The 22,344-nt window shown below is 43.5% G+C and overlaps 1 protein-coding gene across 1 annotated transcript; it reads right to left on the bottom strand.

Annotated features, from left to right (window-relative positions):
- Positions 1-710: 710 nt before the first annotated feature.
- Positions 711-20,358, bottom strand: TINAG (tubulointerstitial nephritis antigen). The gene is given in 7 exon segments (XM_061626061.1): positions 711-862; positions 2,958-3,081; positions 4,111-4,222; positions 7,517-7,606; positions 12,173-12,236; positions 19,990-20,259; positions 20,262-20,358. Coding segments are annotated over 7 exon segments (909 nt in total).
- Between the last annotated feature and the right edge of the window lie 1,986 nt (positions 20,359-22,344).

Raw genomic sequence — 22,344 nt, 5'->3', positions numbered from 1 at the left:
AAAAAGTGGCTCCCCAACCCTGCTAGACATGCCTGTTCAGAAGTTGGTTTTGCTGCGAAAGACTAATATAGCTCCCCCTCTGGATTTAATTACAAAACACAAATAAATAAATAGACCCTGACAATCAGGGAAGTGGTTGTCCAATGTGATTCAAAATTAGTTTCAAAATTTGCTTATGCCAGTTCTTAGAGAGTGAGCTTGACATTCATAATATGTTCTAAATCTGCATTATATTTGCACCCATCTTATTTCAAAGGCTCAGGGTGACTCCAAATATTTCCATACATTGTTTATTTCAACCACAACTCAGGGAAGTTACAACCAGATGGGCAACTGAGTCCCAGAGACTGTGACTCACCTAAGGACATCAGTGAGTCAATGGGTGAAGTTATATTTGGACTCAAAGCACCTCCATACAATTCCTAGCATATTAACAGTATAATGGTTTAAGTCTGGAGTATATTAATATTGAGATCTCCTGTTAGTAAAACCGATATTAATGACATTACTTCAGATCTCCTCTTTTTATGCCACTGTCTAGTATCTCCTTGCATTAGCTATTTAGACATCTTACCATGCTCGCATTTGTGCTTTGCATAAATTTAAAATTTTGGATGGTTTTTGTTTCAAGACGTTCACACATATATGTTGCTTTTCTTAAAATATTATTGCTGTTGATTCATTTAAACTCTAGAAAACATAGTGTTTATTTACCCATATTTTTTGAGGTAAGACCAAGCATCATTTATGCTTCCTCCTCTGCATCTGTGTTGACTCCTCGTGTCACAAGAGATCAAATTTTGAGGGGAAAGTTCTGTGAAGCAGCCTTTGGACTGAATTGCTATTCTGTCTGCAGCAACACCTGTTTTACGGGAAACAGTCAGACTACTAAGTATTCTATACTGGATGGTTAGAATTTCCACTGTGCCAGATATATGAAATCAGTGTCATGGAATATATGCAGTATACAGCCACAGAATGCCCTTTAATACTGAGAACCTGCTATGAGGAACTGACATCTCTTTAGGGTTACAAAAGACAAATAAGTAAATAGACCCTGACAATTATTCCCGTACATTCCCGTACAATTGGAGATGCACCTTTTATGGCATTTATAGGCTGCACCTCCCAAAAGGTGATCAGCCTGTGGCAAACGAAAGGAAATGAGAAACTCAGGATGCCTCAATTTGCTTACCTACTGGATATGCACACCTAAAAAGTCCATGTATGGCTTAGGACCTGGGAATTTCTCTCATACAAACTTGAAAGAGGCCCTTAGGAACACAGGAAGATGCCCTATACAGAGTCAAACCATCTAACTCAGAATTGCCCACACTTGACCAAGAGCAGCTTTCCAGGGTTTCAGGCAGGAAGCATTCCCAGTCCTGCCTGGACATGCCAGAGATCGAACCTGGGACTGTCTGTATGCAAAGGAGGGGCTGTGCTACTGAGCTGTGGCCTTTCCCCTTCTCCATGTCCCATCACCATCAGAGTGTCCGTTGGTGGCATTGTGGAAGAAGCCCTTCTCTGTGTTAGTGTGCCAGGTTGCTCTGGCTGGTGGCTGGAGCCAAAACATAGAATGCAGTGCTGCCATTCCAATGATGTAACAGCTTTTGATCAGCAAATTTGTCCCCCAATGAAAGAGGAAGAGAGGGGATTTTCTACAATTCTGTCTTCCTTCTGTAGCCCCCTGTGCCAGCTTCCATGGTGTTCTGGAAGATTTGGAACAGATTTTATTTGTGAGGTATGAGGGGCTCCAGTGGGAAGCTGAAATTGGAAAAAATCACCTCCTCCCCCCTCATGTTGGCAGAGGCATCCACTGCATCAAAAGCCATTTAGCGAGCAGAACAGCCACACTGGATTCTATCCAGAGTATCCTGCGTCTCCCTTCTGCAGCCAGAAGGCAACTAATCATGGCTACAGAGCTCTTTTTTTGAGTGGTAGAAGGGAAGGAAAAACAGATTACTCCAACACATGGTCATTCTCTAGCTAATAGCTACCAGGCTGTTCTGCTGTCTGGTGCTAATGAGGGAAAGAGACAGTCACTTCTTCACATCATTGCATTGCTCTCTTGTTAAAATCAGCCTGGCATTATCCCATTGGTTTGCAAAAAATCTCTCATGAGGGGGGTTGCCACTATGGTGCCCATGGGCAGACATGTGCCCGCAGAGCCCTTCCCTAGCGGCCACAAGGTTTCCTCATCCTGCCCCTCCCCCCACTGAAATTAGGCTTGAAAGAAGCATTCTACTGTAGCCAACGGAATAGTTTTCAGTGTGTGATTGGTTACACTGAGTGTGGGGCCCACAGATCCAAAAAGGTTGGTGACCCCTGTCTTATGCTGACCCCTTGCATGGGCTCCTGTGGGCACAGAGAGCTCCCAATTAAAATAGGATGTCCCATTGCATATGGCTGCCTGCAGTCCTTCTGTTTGCAAGGGACAGATGCGCTGTCCCCTCTATTCAAGTGAATGGGGAAGATTAAATGTGTGGGAGCTCCATTTGCACAATGTTTTGCACCTCAGACTGCAGATTGGGTCTGCCTTTTACATGATCTTACTACTGTGTAGGTTGTTTTGAGGCACCTGAGTGCAAATATGCAACAACAACAATAATATTTTTCTCTCTTTAAGGGACATAAGAGGGGAAGTGATAAAATGCTTTTCTTAAAAAAAGAAGAAACCCCAAGAAGGGAAAGCTTTCCACAATAAACAGAAAATATAGCAAGTCCTTTGAGACTTTTTGTAAAAGAAAGAGACCAATAATCATTTTCTGGTGAACTACTAATGGAAAGGTTGCAAGCACAGACAAATGTCTAAGGTGCAAGAAAGCTTGCGGGCTTCCCCCAGGCACCTGGTTGGCCACTGTGAGAACAGGATGCTGGACTAGATGGGCCACTGGCCTGATCCAGCAGGCTCTTCTTATGTTCTTATGTTTAAAGGGACTAGAAAAATGCATTACTTGCAGTTGAAAAAGCCTAGGATGAGGCACAGTTTCTTTGGTCCAGTGGGTCATGAATCCAACCAGGCCAGTCGTACCAAGCCACAAAAAATTCAGGGAAATCTGTTTCTGTGATCAGGTTTTCCTAAAAGAAAGGAAAACATTAGTTTGTAGAAACAGAGAGAGCATGATTCCCCTTACACTGCAGCACCTATGTGCAAAGGGATCTCCATAGAGATGTTCCTCTCCCACCCCTGCCGTAAATATACTGATGGGCTTTCAGCATGCTAGGCTGTTACAGAGAAAGACCTATGAACACCTCTGACATGCTCATCTGGTTTGATCTCCTGTCCTGTGAATGAGCAGGGACAAGCATGCACTCATGTCCATTCCTCAAAATGGCCTAATACACACACCAAGGAAGGTGAAGGTCGGAACAAAGGGGGCAGGGCTCTCTTCTGCGGTGTTCATGAAGGCATGCACCCTAGCATAGGAGGATTGTGCTCAAACACAAATTCAGACTAACCTAATGCATGGAAAGCAAATGGACCAGGCCTCTTTTTGAAGATGTTTGGAAACACAGAAAGTTATTTGGTTCATGAGGAACTTGCTGGAGCAGCCATGCTCTGCAAAACATTTGTATGGGCCTAGGAACATAGGAAGCTGCCTTATACCAGATGAGATCATCACCGGTCCATCTCCGTCAGTATTGTCTACACTGACTGGCAATTGCTTTCCAGGGTTTCAGATGGGGGTCTCTCTCAGCTCTACCCAGAGATGCTAGGGATTGTACCTGGGACCTTCTGCAAAGATGCAAAGCATAGTTTCTGCCACTGAGCTATGTCCCTTCCTGATATGACCACAGCCTATGGTTTGGTATAAATAGAGTAGTGTTCTAGGGACCACTTTTTCCTTTACTAACATTAGGAAACTGTGTGAGCGTTGTTACAAATGCTAATCCAAATAAGCAGCTTTCCCCTTAGAGGAAGATTTCATTTTCACAAGTAAGAGATTTGTGGTCCTCATCTGATTAGCACTGCCTGTGCTTGACATTCTTGCAGTGCTGTGCACTAGATGATGGACACATCTATCTAAAGCATAGCTCAAGGACTACAATGGAAAAAAGCTTAGTTGATGTTCGCTGCTTAACAGAACAGAGAAAATGAAAACCTACTGTGGCTGGTCTCATGTCCAACAGGGAAGCAAATGGGGGAAATGTGCCAAGACGATAATTGAAACCTTTCAAGCTCATTCTCCAAAGCTGGCTGTAGTTAGTAGCTTTCCATCTGCCTCACAAATAAAAAATAGTGAGTCAATCACACATGTGCAGCTCTGTGGAGTCAGTCCTGTTCACAGATGTTGTCATTTTACAGGATTTGAAGCCTCCATAAGATTTCACTTCATAGGGTCAATTAAAAAATAGATATCCATAAAGACAATGCCTTTTTGAATTTTTTAAAAATAAACATAATTATTTCAAGTTTCTGGACCTGGCCTTCTGAGGATTTATTTTATTATTCCCCTGCCTCCCATTTACAGTCTATGTTGAGGTATGAGGTGAATCTAGAAACAATCAGTAGAGAACAAAATTAAAATTCATGGTCCAGGCCAGACTAATATGGACCATCACCTTCCACAAACCTCCACTTATTTGGAAAATGGTAGCATCTAAACTTGTTATTCGGGATCTGTATTCATACAATAAAAATGAATCCATTGCCCATGACTTTTAAGATAATGGATTAACAATTCAAGGCAATTTCCCTTCTTTCAACACAAAGGTGGTAATACTATTTTAGTAATTCACAGAAACCTATTATTCAGTGCACTATTGTGATATGTCTTAGTCATATCACTTATCCACTAGTAGCACCTGTCAATTCCAATAGTTAAGTCACATGTTTACTATGAGGTTACTATGAGTAAGCACAACCATGACATATTTGTGTATATCCAGTCTCAAGTTATCCAGCTCAGATTTTTATCTTGGAGGCTTGCGTCATGAGTTACATTAAAAAAAATGTTCCCCATGAGACCCCATAGGCATTTTGTTTGTAGTATTGAAAGAGTATTCAAATGTCTAACACATACAGGGTGATATTCAACATTAGTCACACTCGAAGTAGAGTAGACCCATTGAAATCACAGGACGCAAGTTATTTAAGTCCACTGATTTCAATGGGTCTACTCTGTGACTAATGTTGGATGTCACCTGCAGTAAATCTGCTTTCAGGAACCTTGATTGGTTAAGATTTCCAAGAGCATGCTTATCACATGAATGTTTGCTGACATACAAATGCCCTACAAATGTTATAGGGGGAAAAGCATGGTAACCCATGGCTGAAATGCAAGGGCTCATCTTTTGCTGCAAAAGCACTTACACACACACAGTGTGAGACATGTTTATCTTTTCTTAAGAAATGGGATCTGATTTACTGACAGCCTCACCCAGCAAATACTCAAGAACATTAGATAAAGTGCCCTATTAACAAACACAAAAAGACCTGACAGATTAATAAAATTAATTATGGTGTAAGCTTTTATCTTCTGTGGGGGTGAGGGTGTGTGCACACTTTCATGGAAAAAGATGGGGAGGAAATCTTATTACAAAGTGTGACCAGGAGGTCCATTAGTCACTCTCTTAATTTTATTTTATTTTATTTGTGGCATACCTGTTGATAGTAGTGATATATAGAATATGCAAGTGCTGTGTTATCACAATGAGCTATGGAAATCACAGTAGAAGGTAATGCTGTTTCCATATTTTGTTTCCCATGGGATAAGTTAATATGACAAAGGCAAATCTTGGTAATGTGCCTTAATGCAGTTTATAGTACTTCACCACATTGTAAATGTGCTGCATAGAGTAATACTATTCACTTGAAGCCTTTGGGAGCAGTCATCAGGAGCTTTGGGGCGAAGTGTCAGCAGTATGCTGATGATACCCAGCTCTATTTCTCCATAACATCTGAATCAGGAGAGGCCGTGCAAGCCCTGGACCGCTGCCTGGACTCGGTGGTGGGCTGGATGAGGGCCAATAAACTGACTCTGAATCTTAGCAAGACAGAGGTGCTGTGGGTTGGTGGTTTCCGAGTTCGGATAATAGGTCAGTTGCCTTCTTTGGATGGGGTCATACTCCCTCTGAAAGAGCAGGTCTGTAGTCTGGGGGTGCTCCTAGATCCATCTTTGTCGCTAGAAGCCGAGGTGACCTCCGTGGCTAGGAGTGCCTTTTACCAGCTTTGGCTGGTAAGACAGCTGCAGCTGTTTCTGGACCGGAATAGCCTGATCAGTGTTGTCCACGCACTGGGAACCTCCAGGCTGGATTACTCTAATGCGCTCTATGTGGGGCTGCCCTTGAGGTTGGTCCAGAAGCTGCAGCTGGTGCAAAATGCAGTGGCAAGACTGCCCACTGGGGCAGGGTATCACCAACATGTCACCCCGCTGCTGAAAGAATGGCTGCCCATTTGCTACCGGGCCAAGTTCAAGGTTCTAGTTTTGGTGTACAAAGCCCTATACAGCTCGGGACCAGGATACCTGAAAGACCATCTTATCCCTTATATACCCAGTCGATCACTGCGCTCTGCAGGTGAGGCCTCCTGCAGATACCATCTTATCAGGAGGTTCGTTCTGCATAGGGTTACCATCATTTTGTCATTTGAAAAAGAGTACATTTGGCTTCGATAAGTGAAAAGTAAGAGTATGCTGTTGCACCATCTCAAAAAGAATACACGTTCTCTTAAAAGAGTACGGTTGGTAACACTAGCTCTGCACAATATAGGAAACGGACCTTTAGTGTAACGGCACCTACCCTGTGGAATTCCCTCCCCTTAAATCTTAGGCAGGCGCCTTCTCTGTTATCTTTTCTGCACCTTTTGAAGACTTTCCTCTTTCAGCAAGCCTTTTAAGTTGAGACCTATCCCAGTCTGTGTCTGTGTTAGAATTGCTTGTTAATATGTGTTTCTATTAATAATATGTTTTTTAACTCTTTTTAAAAGATGTTTTTAAAGCTTTTTTTTAAAAAATGTTTTTAACGTTGTTTTGTTTTAATGTATTTTTAGGTCTGTTTTTGTGATGTTTTAAAGTGTTTTTAGCGTTTCTGTTTGCTGCCCTGGGGTCCTGCTGGGAGGAGGGATGGGATAGAAATCAAATAATAAATAATAAAATAAATAAATAAATAATGCTAGTGAAATATATGTTTCATCTGTGCTCTATAAAGAATTATAAAATTATACAATCATAAAGCCAATACATTCCATCTTGAAAATAGAAACCAATTTTTGGGGGGTGTATTAGGATTCAAGTGTGTGTGTGTGTGTGTGTGTGTGTACACACGCGCTCACACATGAACATAAATTATTGCATGGAATTATTTCAGAATAAGAAAATGTGCATGTAGCATGCGCTGCACTCACAAGAGGTGTACCAATAATAAAATGCATATACTCACATCTGTGCTCATGGTGCTAGAAAAAGATTTGAAGACACTCATTTAAGAAGACAAAGGTTCAGTTCATCTTTTTCTCTGTAAATAACGTGGAAGCTATTTGCATCTTAGTGCTGTGGAACAGGATTCTCCTCACCCATAGTTACCATTGCTGATTTGCTTAATTAAATTGGGCTGGACAAGGCATGTTTCATCTGAGCATTTCCAATCATTGCTTATGCATTTGCTGAAAGGTTCACATAGGAAAAGCATGTAGATAATAATTACAAACATGCACATAGTACATGTTCCTGAAATGATCATCTTTGGGGCCAAAGTTTGGCCAGCAGAATTCACAGGTGGGCTCCCAAATGCAACAGGCCTGGGCTGGCCACTGGCACTATTAACCTAATAGACCCGCAGTGGCAGCACCTGCGGAAACCAGGGAGATTTGGGAAACTTTCCAATCCGAGGGCCGTCTTCCCTTGTGGAAAAGCTTCTGAGGGCCAGGTGCCAATGGTGGGCGGAGCCAGAGGCAAAAATATAGTAAGCTAGTTTCTATGCATACTCCCTAGCCTCCATCCAGGCAAGCAAGAGGTATCATTAAAGTTCAAGGCCAGCTGGGAAAAACACTCAGGAGGATATGAAGCAAGGCCAGTGAGGGTGTGACCTGGGGTAAGTTCTGAGGGCCAGAGAGGGAGGCCTGGAGAGTGACAGGCTTTAGAGCTGATGGGGCCTGAAGGGTCTAAAAGCAACTTTGGTTTAAGCTGGCAGGAGACAGCAATGGCACAAGGAAGTCTTTTTAGCTTCTTACAGGCAGGAATGGTATTTAATGACAGGGAGGTTACCTAGGAAATGCTGGAAATGGCCAACCACCTTACAGCTGTTAAAATGTTTGTAAAAAAAACCAAAACATTGAAGCAATTAACATAATTTTTATCTAATCAAGGGAGCAGAGACAACAGTGATCATAGCTCTCAGAGAACAGAGAAAGGAAGGGGAAGGAAAAAACACGTCCTGCTCTCCCCCCCCCTGCTTAATGCATGTAGCCATGCACTGAAAATTGCTATGGAGAAACCGACTGATTCCCCATCAGAAAGGGTGTCAGACAGGGGTGTATTTTATCACCCTATTTGTTTAATCTAAACGCAGAACATATCATATGGAAAGCGGGATTGGACAAAGATGAAGGAGGTGTGAAAACTGGAGGGAGAAATATCAATAATTTAAGATATGCAGATGATACCATACTACTAGCAGAAACCAGCACAAAAGCAGGACTACAGCTGAATGTCAAGAAGACTAAAGTGATGACAACAGAAGATTTATGTAACTTTGAAGTTGACAACGATGACATTGAACTTGTCAAGGATTATCAATATCAAGGCACAGTCATTAACCAAAATGGGGACAATAGTCAAGAAATCAGAAGAAGGCTAGGACTGGGGAGGGCAGCTAGGAGAGAAATAAAAAAGGTCCTCATGCAAAGATGTATCACTGAACACTAAAGTCAGGATAATTCTAGACCGTGGTATTCCCAATCTCTATGTATGGATGTGAAAGTTGGACAGTGAAAAAAGTGGATAAGAGAAAAATCAACTCATTTGAAATGTGGTGTTGGAAGAGAGCTTTGTAGATACCATGTACCGTGAAAAAGACAAATAATTGGGTGTTAGAATGAAACTAACTGACTAACTAAAATGATGAAAATGAGTTTATCACACTTTGGACACATAATAAGAAGACATGATTCACTTAGCTACAAAATCCAGGGTCCCTGGAGGTTTCATTCCATGTGCTATGTTTGCTTGTTGCGACAATCACTCCAGAGATTCTTAGAGAACCGCTACCACCATGTTTCATTAGTCAAAGCACTTACAGGTGTTAGGTTAGAGGTAAGATCTTTATTCAGTTGAAAGTGGTATCAAGCCTCAGTCAGAACTACCAGTAACTGCAGAGAGAACATGGGTGGGGCCCTGTCCCTGACTTCCTGTCCCAGCACTTTCTGTTTCCTTTATAGGTCCTCTCTACTTAATTCCATTACTCATGATACAATGCTGGGAAAAACAGAAGGGAGTAGAAAAAGAGGAAGACCAAACAAGAAATGGATTGATTCCATAAAGCAAACCACAGACCTGAACTTACAAGGTCCAAACAGGGTGGCTTACAACAGATGCTACTGGAGGTCGCTGATTCATAGGGTCGCCATAAGTCGGAATCGACTTGAAGTCACATAACACACACACAATAGCCAATGGCGTACCTAGCGTATTTGACACTCAGAGTAGATCATTTTTTTAACAACCCCCTCCTTTATAAGACAAAATTATTTTCAGAAATAATCATGAAATGAAACGAATAATAATAAAGTTTGGCAGAGATTCATAAAAATCCCATTCTCCCACTCTGAGGAACACAGGCAGAGGAGGGCAGAGCAGGGGGTGTTTCAGCCCGGAGGTGGGCAAGAGCCATGCTGCTGCCACCGCTGCCTCCCTCCATCCCTCTCTCTGGCTGGCTGCAGGGATGGGTCCTCCTGGCCCCAAGGCAAGGAGGTGACCCCTTCCACCCACCTGCCTGCCTGCCTCTAGCAGCTGGTCCTGAAAATCCTGCCTCCGTCGCCCCCAAGCCCCAACCCCAGCATTGCAGCATGCCTCCCTGCTGCCCGGCTCCTGCTCTTTGCAGAGGGCACAGGAATTCTCTGCCAGGGGATCTCGGGGGTTGCTCAGCCTCAAGGCGCCTCCTGTGGGTTTCCGCTAGTGGGGGCGCCCCCTCTCCAGTGAGGGACCTACCGCTAGTCCATGCCCAGGATGGAAGAGCCAGTCCGCTGTAGCCCGAGAGCTCAGGGCTTCTTAGCCCCCTTACCTTTTTGGGAGCAGGATCCTAGCAGGTTCCCTATGTCTCCAGCATCCTACGAGCCAATCAGAATGAAAGAGGAGTGTTAGCCACTGAGAAGAGTCTTCTAGCATGCTTTCATCCTTTCCTGTGATTGGAGCCAATCAGAATGAAAGGTGAGTGAGGCACTGAGAAGACTCTTTACAGTAGCTAACACTCTCCTCTTTCATGCTGATTGGCTGTGAGAGATGACATTAACAAGGATCTCATTCTCAACTCAGCAGCAAAAAAGGGTGTGTGTGGCTGTGACTATTGTAAAGGGACCCTGCACTTCTGAATTTGCCCCTACACTACTGCCAGGCAGCTGATATCCAGAAGTACACTGCCTCTGAACATGTAGATCCCATTTATCATGGCAAATTACCATTGACAGACCTATCCTCCACCTCCCTCCAAGTGCTGTGGTCTAGTGGTCAGAGTGTTGGACTAAGACCTGGGAGACCAGAGTTCAAATCCCCACTCAGCTGTGAAGCTTGCTGGGTGACCTTGAGCCAGTCACAATCACTCAGCCTAATCTACCTCACAGGGTTGTTATGAGATAAAATGGAGAGGGAGGAGAACCATTTGTGCTATCTTGAGCTCCTTGGAGGAAAGGTGGGATATAAATGTAATAACAAGTTAAATAAATCTCCATGAATATGACTAATATCCTTTTTAAGCCATCTAAATCAGTGGCCATTGCTATGTCCTGTGGCAGGAAATTCCATACTTTAATCATGCATTGTGTGAATAAGGATTTTTTCCCCTCTGTCCTACATTTACTGCCAATCAATTTAATTGGATAACTCCTGGGTTTAGTGTAATGGTAGGGTTGCCAGGTTCAGGGCCTGAGAATGTTCCTGTATCTTTAGGAGAAGAGAAAGTAAGCCAAATGCCAGTGTTCTTGCAACTCTGTAATGAGAAAAACCACAATGTGGAATTCTCCCTTCCCCCTGTACAACTTTTAAAGATAGAAGCATTGGTCTCTATCCATTCTCTCTAAACTGTTCCTAGTGATATATAAAGAGCTGTCTTGCCCCCTCCTTAGTCATCTTTCTTTTCAACCAGGTATGGGGACCCTGTTACACTCAAATATTGTTGGGTTCCAAGTCCCATCAGTCCCACTTTTAAAGATACAGAAGACCTCTTGGAGGCCGGGCCTGGCAACCAAGAGGTCTTCTGTATCTTTAAAAGTTGTGCAGGGGGAAGGGAGAATTCCACCTTGTGGTTCTTCCCATTACATGGTTACAAGAACACCTGCACTTGGCTGACTTTCTCTTCTCCTAAAGATACAGGATTAGTCTCAGGCCCTGAGCCTGGCAACCCTACTGGGAACTGTAGTTAACCCCCACAGAGCTATAGCATCCTTAACAAACTGCAGTTCCCAGGATTCTTAGGAGGAAGTCAAGTGCTTTAAATGTATGTTGTGTACACAGCCTGAAAAAGGTTCACCACCCCTGGTCTAATGGTGAGGCCACTTTCAGAATAAACAATACAAATGGCTTGTGGAGAAAAACCAAAAAATTAAACTTTGGCCTATAGGAGTTTGCATACTGCCCCTCCCCATAAAATTCTTTACAAAAAAATGGCCAGGGTGCAATATCATCCAACCCTCCTCTTCCTCACCTCCTTGGCCCTTTGCACCAATGTAAATATTTAATGATGCAAGGGGTGCAATCACCAGTCTGCACAGATGGCACCCTCCAACACCAGTCCACATCCAAGCGTCCTCGGAGTGTGCCAGCACAATGGTGCATTTGCAAGAAACAGATGGATATCCTTTGCTGTAGTAGTGCCTCAGTCTTGTAGGAAAACTTTAAAGGCAATCCCTTTAAAGTGTGTAACTTTCATTCAAATAAGCTATGGGTGCAGAATGATGGTTATCTGATAAGATCAGCCAGAATACTGAAAAGGTTCCATTTGATTCTCTCCAGGCCATTACCAGAAGTTGCCATTGTCCTGAAGCATTGCTCCTTCTGCATGGTACCAACCACGTTTGAAGCAACCTGCCAATGAAGTACATAGAAAAAGGAGGCAATAATTAGCTTAATAAGAGGGAGGTAATTGATTGAACGTAATTTGCCTGAAGACAGAGGATAGCATTCCTCCCTGCTGCCACTGCAGGTTTATGCCAAGTCAAAGTTTTTATTTTTTTTGCATCAATGAACTTGATTAATAAGTAAATCATGCCTGTACAAATCTAGAAAGGCTTTCAGAATATATTCCCATGACAGTCCTTGTAAATGTTGTTTACAAGTTCCTCCGCTTCCAATATAATTATTCATATTCCTACAAAGATTTGATAATTCCTTCTCATTTTTCATGTCTGGAGAATTTATGTTGTGTACTTCCTTTAAGCGGAGCCTGCAAGCATCATTAGATCTGTGTAAACATGGAATGAAACATGCATTTTTCTGTCAGCTAATTCTGAATATAGTTGATGAATTAATGGATTTGGAATGACTGGGGGGGAGAGAAAGATTATTAGCCCAAATCCAGCTAAAGTTAACTGTGATGCAGTCCCATTTATTTGTTTGTTGGTTTGTTTGTTTATATCCCGTCCTTCCTCCCAGCAGGAGCCCAGAGCGGAAAACAAAAGCGCTAAAAATACATCAAAACATCATAAAAACAGACCTTAAAATACATTAAAACAAAACAACTTTAAAAACATTTTTAAAAAAGCTTTAAAACATCTTTAAAAAGGGTTAAAAAACATATTGTTGGGTTTTTTAAAAATATTAAAAGTAATTTCAACACAGACTGGGATAGGTCTCAACTTAAAAGTCTTGTTGAAAGAGGAAAGTCTTCAAAAGGTGCCAAAAAGATAGCAGAGATGGAGCCTGCCTAATATTTAAGGGGAGGGAATTCCATAGGGTAGGTGCCGCCACACTAAAGGGCCATTTCTTATGTTGTGCAGAACGGACCTTGATAAGATGGTATCAGCAGGAGGCCCTCAACTGCAGAGCACAGTGATTGACTGGGCATATAAGGGGTAAGATGGTCTTTCAGGTATCCTGGTCCCGAGCTGTATAGGGCTTTGTACACCAAAACTAGAACCTTGAACTTGGCCCGGTAGCAAATGAGCAGCCAGTGCAATTCTTTCAGCAGCGGGGTGACATGTTGGTGATACCCTGCTCCAGTGAGCAGTTCTGCCACCGCATTTTGCACCAGCTGCAGCTTCTGGACCAACCTCAACGGCAGGCCCACATAGAGAGCATTGAGAGCAATAGACTTAAGATCATAGAATCATAGAATAGTAGAGTTGGAAAGGGCCTATAAGGCCATCGAGTCCAACCCCCTGCTCAATGCAGGAATCCAAATCAAAGCATTCCTGACAGATGGCTGTCCAGCTGATTCTTGAATGCCTCCAGTGTCGGAGAGCCCACAACCTCTCTAGTAATTGGTTCCATTGTCGTATGGCTCTAACAGTTAGGAGGTTTTTCCTGATGTCCAGTCGAAATCTGGCTTCCTGCAACTTGAGCCCATTATTCTGTGTCCTGCACCCTGGGACAATCAAGAAGAGATCCTGGCCCTCCTCTATGTGACAACCTTTCATGTACTTGAAGAGTGCTATCATATCTCCCCTCAGTCTTCTCTTCTCCAGGCTAAACATGCCCAGTTCTTTCAGTCTCTCCTCATAGGGCTTTGTTTCCAGTCCCCTGATCATCTTTGTTGCCCTCCTCTGAACCCGTTCCAGTTTGTCTGCATCCTTCTTGAAGTGTGGAGACCAGAACTGGATGCAGTATTCAAGATGAGGGCTAACCAGTGCTGAATAGAGGGGAACTAATACTTTACGTGATTTGGAAACTATACTTCTGTTAATGCAGCCTAATATAGCATTTGCCTTTTTTGCAGCCACATCACACTGTTGGCTCATATTCAGCTTGTGGTCAATGACCATTCCAAGATCCTTCTCACATGTCGTACTGCTGAGCCAAGTATCCCCCATCTTATAACTGTGTATTTGGTTTCTTTTTCCTAAGTGTAGAACTTTGCATTTATCCCTGTTTATTTATTTATTTATTTATTTATTTACAGAATTTATTAGTCACCCATCTGGCTGGCTGTCCAGCCACTCTGGGCGACGTACAACATAGGCATATAATACCTAGACATTGAAAATCTAAAAACAATGAAGATAAAATCTAGCCCACCCCAAAAGCCTGCCTGAAGAGCCAGGTCTTCAAGGCCCGGTGGAAACTCATCATAGAAGGGGCATGGCGGAGATCATGTGGGAGGGAGTTCCACAGGGTGGGGTCCACAATTGAAAAAGCCCTCTCTCTCGTCCTCACCAGTTTGGCTGTTTTGACTGATGGGATGGAGAGAAGGTTGAATTTCATTCTGTTGTTTTCAGCCCAATACTCCAGCCTATCAAGGTCCCTTTGAATTTTCTTTCTGTCTTCCATGGTATTAGCTATGCCTCCCAATTTTATATCATCTGCAAATTTGATAGGCATGCTTTGTACCTCCTCATCCAAGTCGTTAATAAAAATGTTAAAGAGCACTGGGCTCAGGATCGAGCCCTGTGGTACCCCACTCATTACTTCCGCCCAGTTTGAGAAGGAACCATTGATAAGCACTCTTTGAGTACGATTCTGGAGCCAACTGTGGATCCATCTGATAGTTGTTTCATCCAGCCCACATTTAGCTAGCTTGCTAATCAGAATATCATGGGGCACTTTGTCAAAAGCTTTGCTGAAGTCGAGATATATTATGTCCACAGCATTCCCACCGTCTACAAGGGAGATTACCCGATCAAAAAATGAGATGAGATTAGTTTGGCAGGATTTGTTCTTCATAAATCCATATTGGCTCCTAGTAATCACTGCATTCCTTTCAAGGTGCTTACAGATTGACTGCTTTATAATCTGCTCCATAATTTTTCCAGGGATTGATGTTAGGTTGACCGGTTCCTCCTTCTTGCCCTTTTTGAAGATAGGGACAACATTAGCTCTCCTCCAGTCATCTGGCACTTCACCAGTCCTCCATGATTTCGCAAAGATAATAGATAGCGGTTCTGAGAGTTCTTCAGCCAGTTCCTTCAATATTCTAGGATGCAGTTTATCGGGCCCTGGAGATCTGAACTTGTTCAAAGTGATTATCATTTTGACATGAGATGATTGACAGGTGGGTTGTTCTGGCCCTTGGAGGTGGGGAAAGATGCAGCCCAAGCAGGACTGAACTTTCTGCGCATGAGTTGATGCATGGGGATTCAATCCTAATTTTTTCATGGGTTGGTTGCACTAGCACCCGAACCAAGTAGGATTGAACTCCCCATGCATCAACTGATGTGCGGGACATTCAGTACTGCTTTCTGCAGCCATGTCTCTACCTGCTACATACCTGAGGTCACATATGGCATCAGATTTGGGGCAGGTGAGCATGGTTTTGGGGAAATGGACTCACATGTCATATTTGAACCTCTGGTGGGCCAACTTTGACACACGGGCTGGAGGCTCCCCACCCCTGCATTAAGGCATATGTTGGTTTAGCTGCTGCATTGCACTGAACTAAAAGGACCAGGGAGTAGCAAAGGGGCTATGATCTCCTCCTCAGGGGCCAGCATGTTCATGTCATTGAGGTAAGACATAGTTTGGCTTACAGTGACATGCAAACCAGGCCAGTGACTAAGGCCATGTGTAGAAAAAGGGGGTCAAAGACCAGAATGCTGAAGTATTTTATAAAAAACTGGTTTTATCGTGAGATTTTTTTTCAAAGAAGCCCAAAGTGGTTTTATTGCAGAATATTTTTCAAAGAAGCCCAACGCGTTTCAGCCTGTAATCACAGGCCTTCATCAGGGGATAATGAACTTTTACAATGGTTAACCGAACAATTTTGGTCCTGTATTGCACTGATAACAATCCTCTTATACCTAATCTTTTCTCCCAAGGCCTTCCTTTTCCTGCATATTTTCCTTCTTTGTTGATGAGGTTATCACATCCCCTGTTGAACAAGCATGTAGCCTTAGCTTTTTCTTTGATGCATCTCTCTCCATTGTTCCCCAAATTCATCCCATAGCTATGGTGTGCCATTTCTCCCTTTACAACACTGTAAAAATATGGCCCTCCTTTTCTGCATGTTTGGCAAAACTTTTGGTCCATGCCCTGGTAATCTTTCACCCCAGGAGCCAGCATGCAGCCTCCTCATCTCTAGTCCTTCATTGTCTCACCTCGGTCCCCCCTTGTCTATCCAGCACTCTGCTGCCAAAATCATTCACCTCTCTCACCACTCTGATCACTCGGTGCTCCTCCTCACTGGAGACTGTGACTCCAGTGTCAGTGGGGCAGTGAATCTGTTCCGGGTTTTAGTCCAAACTTTCAAGGAGCACCTTGGACAGCTCCTTGAACGTTCAGACTAAAACCTGGAGCGGATTCATTGCCCCACTGACATTGGAGACAGCAGTCTCCACTGCCACTCCTTATATCTCTAATGCAGTTTACTCACAAGCTCCATGTCCTTGTCTTCAAAGCCATCCATAGACTTGTACCCCTACCTTCTCTCTCCCTTCTTTTATTCCAGTGCATCCCTGCTTGTGATCTTCGCTCTTCCAGTTCCAACAGCTGCCACTGTCCAAGTGTCTCCTGCTCCCTCCATTTCTCCCTTGCTGCCCTATACGGTATGCTTGGGCCACCCTTTTTCCTTCCTTTAAATTCCTCATCAAAACCCACCTTTTCTTAGGAGCCTTTGGCACAACTCACTAGTTCACATGCCCTACTGCAACTCAGCGTAAATGCAGGAAGCTGCCTTTTACTGAGTCAAGCCATTGGTCCATCTAGTTCAGTATTGTCTACACTGACTGGCAGCAGCTCTCCAAGGTTTCAGGCAGGAGTCTCTCCTAGTCCTGCTTGCAGATGCCAGGGAATGAACTGGGGAACTTCTGCATGCAAAGCACTTGCCCTACCACTGAGGTACAGGTGTCCCACATGTAACCGAAACCACTTCATATGGTTTCCTTGTTGACCCTTGCCTCCATTTCCCTACCTTTCCTCTGTTGTTTCACCTGGGTTGAATTTGAGACTATAAGGTCATCAGGGCAGGGACCTGTCATCTTGTACTCTGTAAAGTACCATGCACAAGAAATCAACAGATTTGGGCAGGATTGCAGCCTTAGATACTTTAGCTCAGGTGTGGGGAACCTTCCCCCCTCCCAGTGTTGCTGATCTTCCATCATATCCAGCCAGCACGGCCAATGGCCTGGGAAGATGGAAGTTGTAGGTCAGCAATATCTGGAGGACCAAAGGCCCCACACATGCTTTAGCTGGATCAGGGTCACTAATAATTAAGAAACTGCCTACAATTGGTCAAGCACAGAATTATACAAATCTTTTCTTGATCAGGACGCAATCACAAAATATTCCCTCTTTTCTAAGCGGTTTTTTTCATCATACCTGTGACTGGTTTAATGTGCCCAACGCCTTGCCACAAAGAGAACGTGGGGTGAGAAAGATACAAGACTTCTTTCCTTTCTTCCACCTTCCTGGAGAAACAAATCCCATTGAACTCTGCAGCCAGTTAGTCACCTGAAGGCAAGTTGTTCTGATCTGCACCGGTTCCAGTGAGGGAGCCTTGGCCATCATTGGTACCCATTTAATGTTCTCCTCTTGGGTTTTTCTTGGCAGCGACAGCTTTTTGTCAGGCTGCCAGTGGGAAGAAAAGTGTGTTAATGATGTTTGGCTTCAATTTAATTAAAAGGAGCCAAACATGCTGTGTACTCAGTGGGAATTCTCTTTGTTGCAGAAGTGTGAAGAAGCTGAAGGGCAAAAATACATTTTCCCTTTTACGCTTTCTTTTAATGTTATTCTGTTTTCAGTCAAAGGTTTCCTTGTTTAAAATGACCAATAACAACAACAACAAAGAAGCTGCTCATTATTTGGGACATTAATTGGCTTAATACAAGCATCATTTTAATTTATTTGTGCATTGCGTTTACTGTATATCCCACTTTTCCTCTAAGAAGACGAAGATGACTTACGTGGCTCCCCATCTCTATATTATCCTCACAACAACCCCATGAGGTCGGTTAGGCTAAGAGTTGATGACTGGCCTGTGGTCACTCAGTGAGCTTCATGGCCAAGTGGGGATTTGATCTCTGGTATCCCAGGGCCTAGTCTGACCTTCTAACCTCTGCAACACTCTGGCTGAGAGTATTAAAATGAAAAGGCAAAGACAGTTGACGGGTTTGCTTTTAAGTTGTGGAAAGCCATCCTCTCCCCCTTCAAACTGGCACAAGTGCCATTTGCAAAGTCACTGCAATGCAGTTGACGTTAGTCTTTATAGCCAATGGTGACTGAGGATAGTGCAGCCCTGTGTCACTATTGTATGCAGTCCAATAGCTTTGCTTATGACACAGTGCAGGCTTCATTCTCCACCCCACCCAGCCCCGCTTAAAGGAGAAGCACGGAGCTGCTTCAAAGAGTGCTTAAGAGAGTCTTAAAGCCCTTTTCAAAGAGCTGTTTGGCACTTGGGAACCCCGCACAAGGGATTTTGAGAGGTTGGTGGTATAGATATAACATTGTGACAGTCGTGTGATATAATGGAGGAAGGGCGGGATATAAATCAAATAATAAATAAATAAAATAATGTTGTCACGTGATTGCCAGGTGAGCAATCCCATCCACCTGTCAAATTGGCCCGGAGGACCGATCCTGATAAGGATCTGGCCCATGGAGCCAAAAATGTTCTCTTCTGGCTTGTGGTATTAAATGGCGTTATTCTGGTTATTCTAACACTGGAAAAACCATAGCTCAGTGGCAGAGCACCTGCTTTGCATGTACAGTAGAAGGTTCCAGCTTCAGTCCCCTGGCCTTTCCACGTTGGTCTGGGAATGCCCCCTGCTTGAAACCCTGGAGAGGCACTACCAGTCAGTGTAACCTTACTGAGATAGATAGACCAATGGATAAGGCAGTTGCCTATGCATCCATAGTCATACTCTTGATAGGGTAATCCTATGCGGGCATCAGTCCTGGAATGAGATCAGTGGGGCTTATTCCTAGGTTAGTTGGCACAGGATTATGTATTTATTATATTTCGCCCTTCCTCCCAGAAGGAGCCTGGGAATCTTCCCAGAAGGATTCCATGCATAGCAACACCAGCACTATCATTAGGCAGAGAGAGGCTGCCTCAAGCAACTAATGTTGGGTACTATGAAAAAGCGGCACATTTTTATTTATCTGTTATTGTATTTTTACTGCCAGGGAGGCAGAGAGATGCTCTGAGGAGCTTCTGCCTCTGGTACCAAAATAACTTGACTGGCCTAGGGCAGTATGCATCTTGACCTGGGGGAGGCAGCAAAATGTCACAATCACTTCTAAACAGACATCCGTAGGATTGTGTTGTACAGCTGCAATCCTATACTGCCCATTGTTTGACATTCTTGTCTGTAGGACTAGACCCCTCGTTCACAAGAGATGGGAGGGTGGAGACAGATTCACAGGGAGGTAATCCTTTCTGGATTACAGGGGATACCTTTAAATTTTTTTTATGAAATATAGCTGAATTCAACTTTAAATCTTTTAAGTCACACTCAGAGCAGACCCACTGAAATCCATGGATGTTACTAACATAAGTCCATTGATTTCAGTGCATCTACTGTGAGTATGACTAATGTTGGAACTTGGATGTCACCCTATATTATAGGTGGTAAAATGTGATATATAGCTATGTTAATATTGATTGTGTTACTTTATAATATATTTCATCTTTCTCAACACTGTGCAAAATCAAGAGAATTTGGCCAGTAACTTTCAGGAGAGGACATACATTTTATACTAAATGTAGTTGGATAATATTTGTAATACTTGTCCACTAGCAACAATGAAGCTATAATAGGGTGCCCCTGGCAGACAGTCCAGAAATCAGGGCAGCAGTCTACAGAGCCAGGAGGGTCTGAAGTACAGAAAGCATCACAGTGACATGTGGCATTCCTGGCTCAGTCATCTCTGCCTGGAGAGCAGCCCCATAGTCTGCAGTAACTTCCCCTGCATAGCGTCCTTTTGGCTGTCTTTCTTTCAGAACGATTGCCATCTTCAGGTCTTTTAGCAGAAAATTATTTCTAGAGGCAAAGAGCTCCTCCATGCAACACATGATTGCAAAGCGATACAAAACAAAATTTTGCATATACATCCACATTATTGAGCATCCACCAGACTACTTTCAGGTTCTCTACATTGGATTTTACACTGAACAGGACTCTTTGAAGTCAGTTATGTACCAAGTGTGTGTATCAAAACAAAACAAAAATGCTCATGATCCAGCAAGGATGCCGAACAGAAACTTGAAAACTAACATTCTTGTCATGTGGAAAACATTTGTAGTTTAACCATTAGTCAGAGATGCTATAAAATCCTTTGTTCGCACAAGATTTAAGCACACATGCACAGACCCATTGGGTATCATGTGAATACAGGATGCAAGATCTGAAAAAGTGAACAGAAATCTTGGAACTATACAAATGAGCACATTCATAAAATCATGTTGTAAAACACCTTTCTGGAAATGGAAAACTGAACAGCATCTGGCCCACCAATGTTATATATGAAATGTCTGTTGATAGTTTATTGATTCATCTCTGGCAAGATCAGTGTTGGGAGTGACCTCTTGTTGCTACAACATCTTGAAATACAGGGAAATATTGGACAGTTCTCCACGTTTAGAATATACTGCTCATATTTGGATCCTTGAGGCAGAACAGGAAATCCCACCCACCCCAATCAAGATGATATTACCACGGGCTTGCCTAAATATTTTGGCCCCTGAGGCAGAAAATCTCACAATTTCCCCTCCCTGGGAGTAAAAATACAGTAACAGTAAATTGAATAATTCATAATGTGCCCTTCCATGACACCCAAGATCAGCTGTCTGAGGCAGCCATCTCACTATGCCTAATGGTAGGGCCAGCCCTGGCTATTCAGGGCAGCAATACATTTGACTGAGGAACAGGACTGGTCCAAGAAGTTTTGTTGCCTGAGGTGAAAGACAAGATGGTGCCTCTCCCAATCTCATTGTCTGAAGCCAACTGGACAGGATGTTGACTCTTACATCAATACTGTTGACAGACAACATTTTCAATCATACCTGAGACAGCAGCCAGTTTAGGGAGGCTGGGAGAGGCCATGTGGCTTAAACCCAAGCAGCTGTTTTATGCAGTAACTATAGATTTCAAGCCATCTTCAGAGGTAGACTTTTGCATAATGCATTGCAGTAGCCCAATTGGGAGGTTACCAGAGACTGGATAAACAGTGGCCAGACTATTCCCCATGGCCAGGTAAGAGTGCTCTCTCTCTCTCTCTCTCTCTCTCTCTCTCTCTGTGTGTGTGTGTTCTAAAATGCTTTAGCTCTTAATTGTTTTTCTGAATATTTGCCAAAGAAAGTCTCAACAATGCAGGAAGACATGTTTCAGCTTCTCCTTACCTGTTTCCCCATGACCACCATTTCTTTCCATATACAACTCAACCTTTAAATCTCATGCCTATTTGCCTTGCAGAACATTTGCTATGAAAGTGAGGCTCAACATACAATCAAACTGAGACCCAGTTCATACCTGCTGAAGCCCCACACAGGCCCTTTGGGAGCATGCCTGGGCCACCACTAGACTTGGTACATGCAGGGCTGGCCTACAGCCCAAGCAGCACCTTGGGGTAGCAATACTGAGGGGCAAAGAGACAATGAAACAGCATGTGGTTGGAGGACTGTTAACTGTCAGAGAGGATAGCCGCTTGCACACATGTGGCTGATTGCATCAGTTTTGCAGATTAAAAATGGTAGCACTTCTGTCCCCATTTCCAAAATACCTTTCACACTACAGTACCTGTCTTTCACACGGCTACAATGAATAGCTTCTTGTTTTCATCCCTCACCCATTATACACATGCACACTGTAGTTCCCCCATTATTCACTGTGTGAGTTAGTGTCTGGACCCAGAAGTGTATGTAGGAAAAGAAGGAAGAGAATGCTGCTACCCGAACCTATGCCAGAGTACAATTTTCATCAGGCAAAAAAAGGAGAAAAGATATGACCCTAAAGGGCAGGAACGCATTGCGTGCCAGAATGCCTGTCACGTGAGTGGTTGCAGCCAGTGCAAACTTCACGTGATTTTCTGCATTCCCAAGCTTGCA

The sequence above is a fragment of the Rhineura floridana genome, chromosome 4 (assembly GCF_030035675.1).
Source record: "Rhineura floridana isolate rRhiFlo1 chromosome 4, rRhiFlo1.hap2, whole genome shotgun sequence".
NCBI lineage: Eukaryota > Metazoa > Chordata > Lepidosauria > Squamata > Rhineuridae > Rhineura > Rhineura floridana.
The sequence above is the reverse complement of the archived record's forward strand: the minus strand, read 5'-3'. Positions and strand labels throughout refer to the sequence as shown.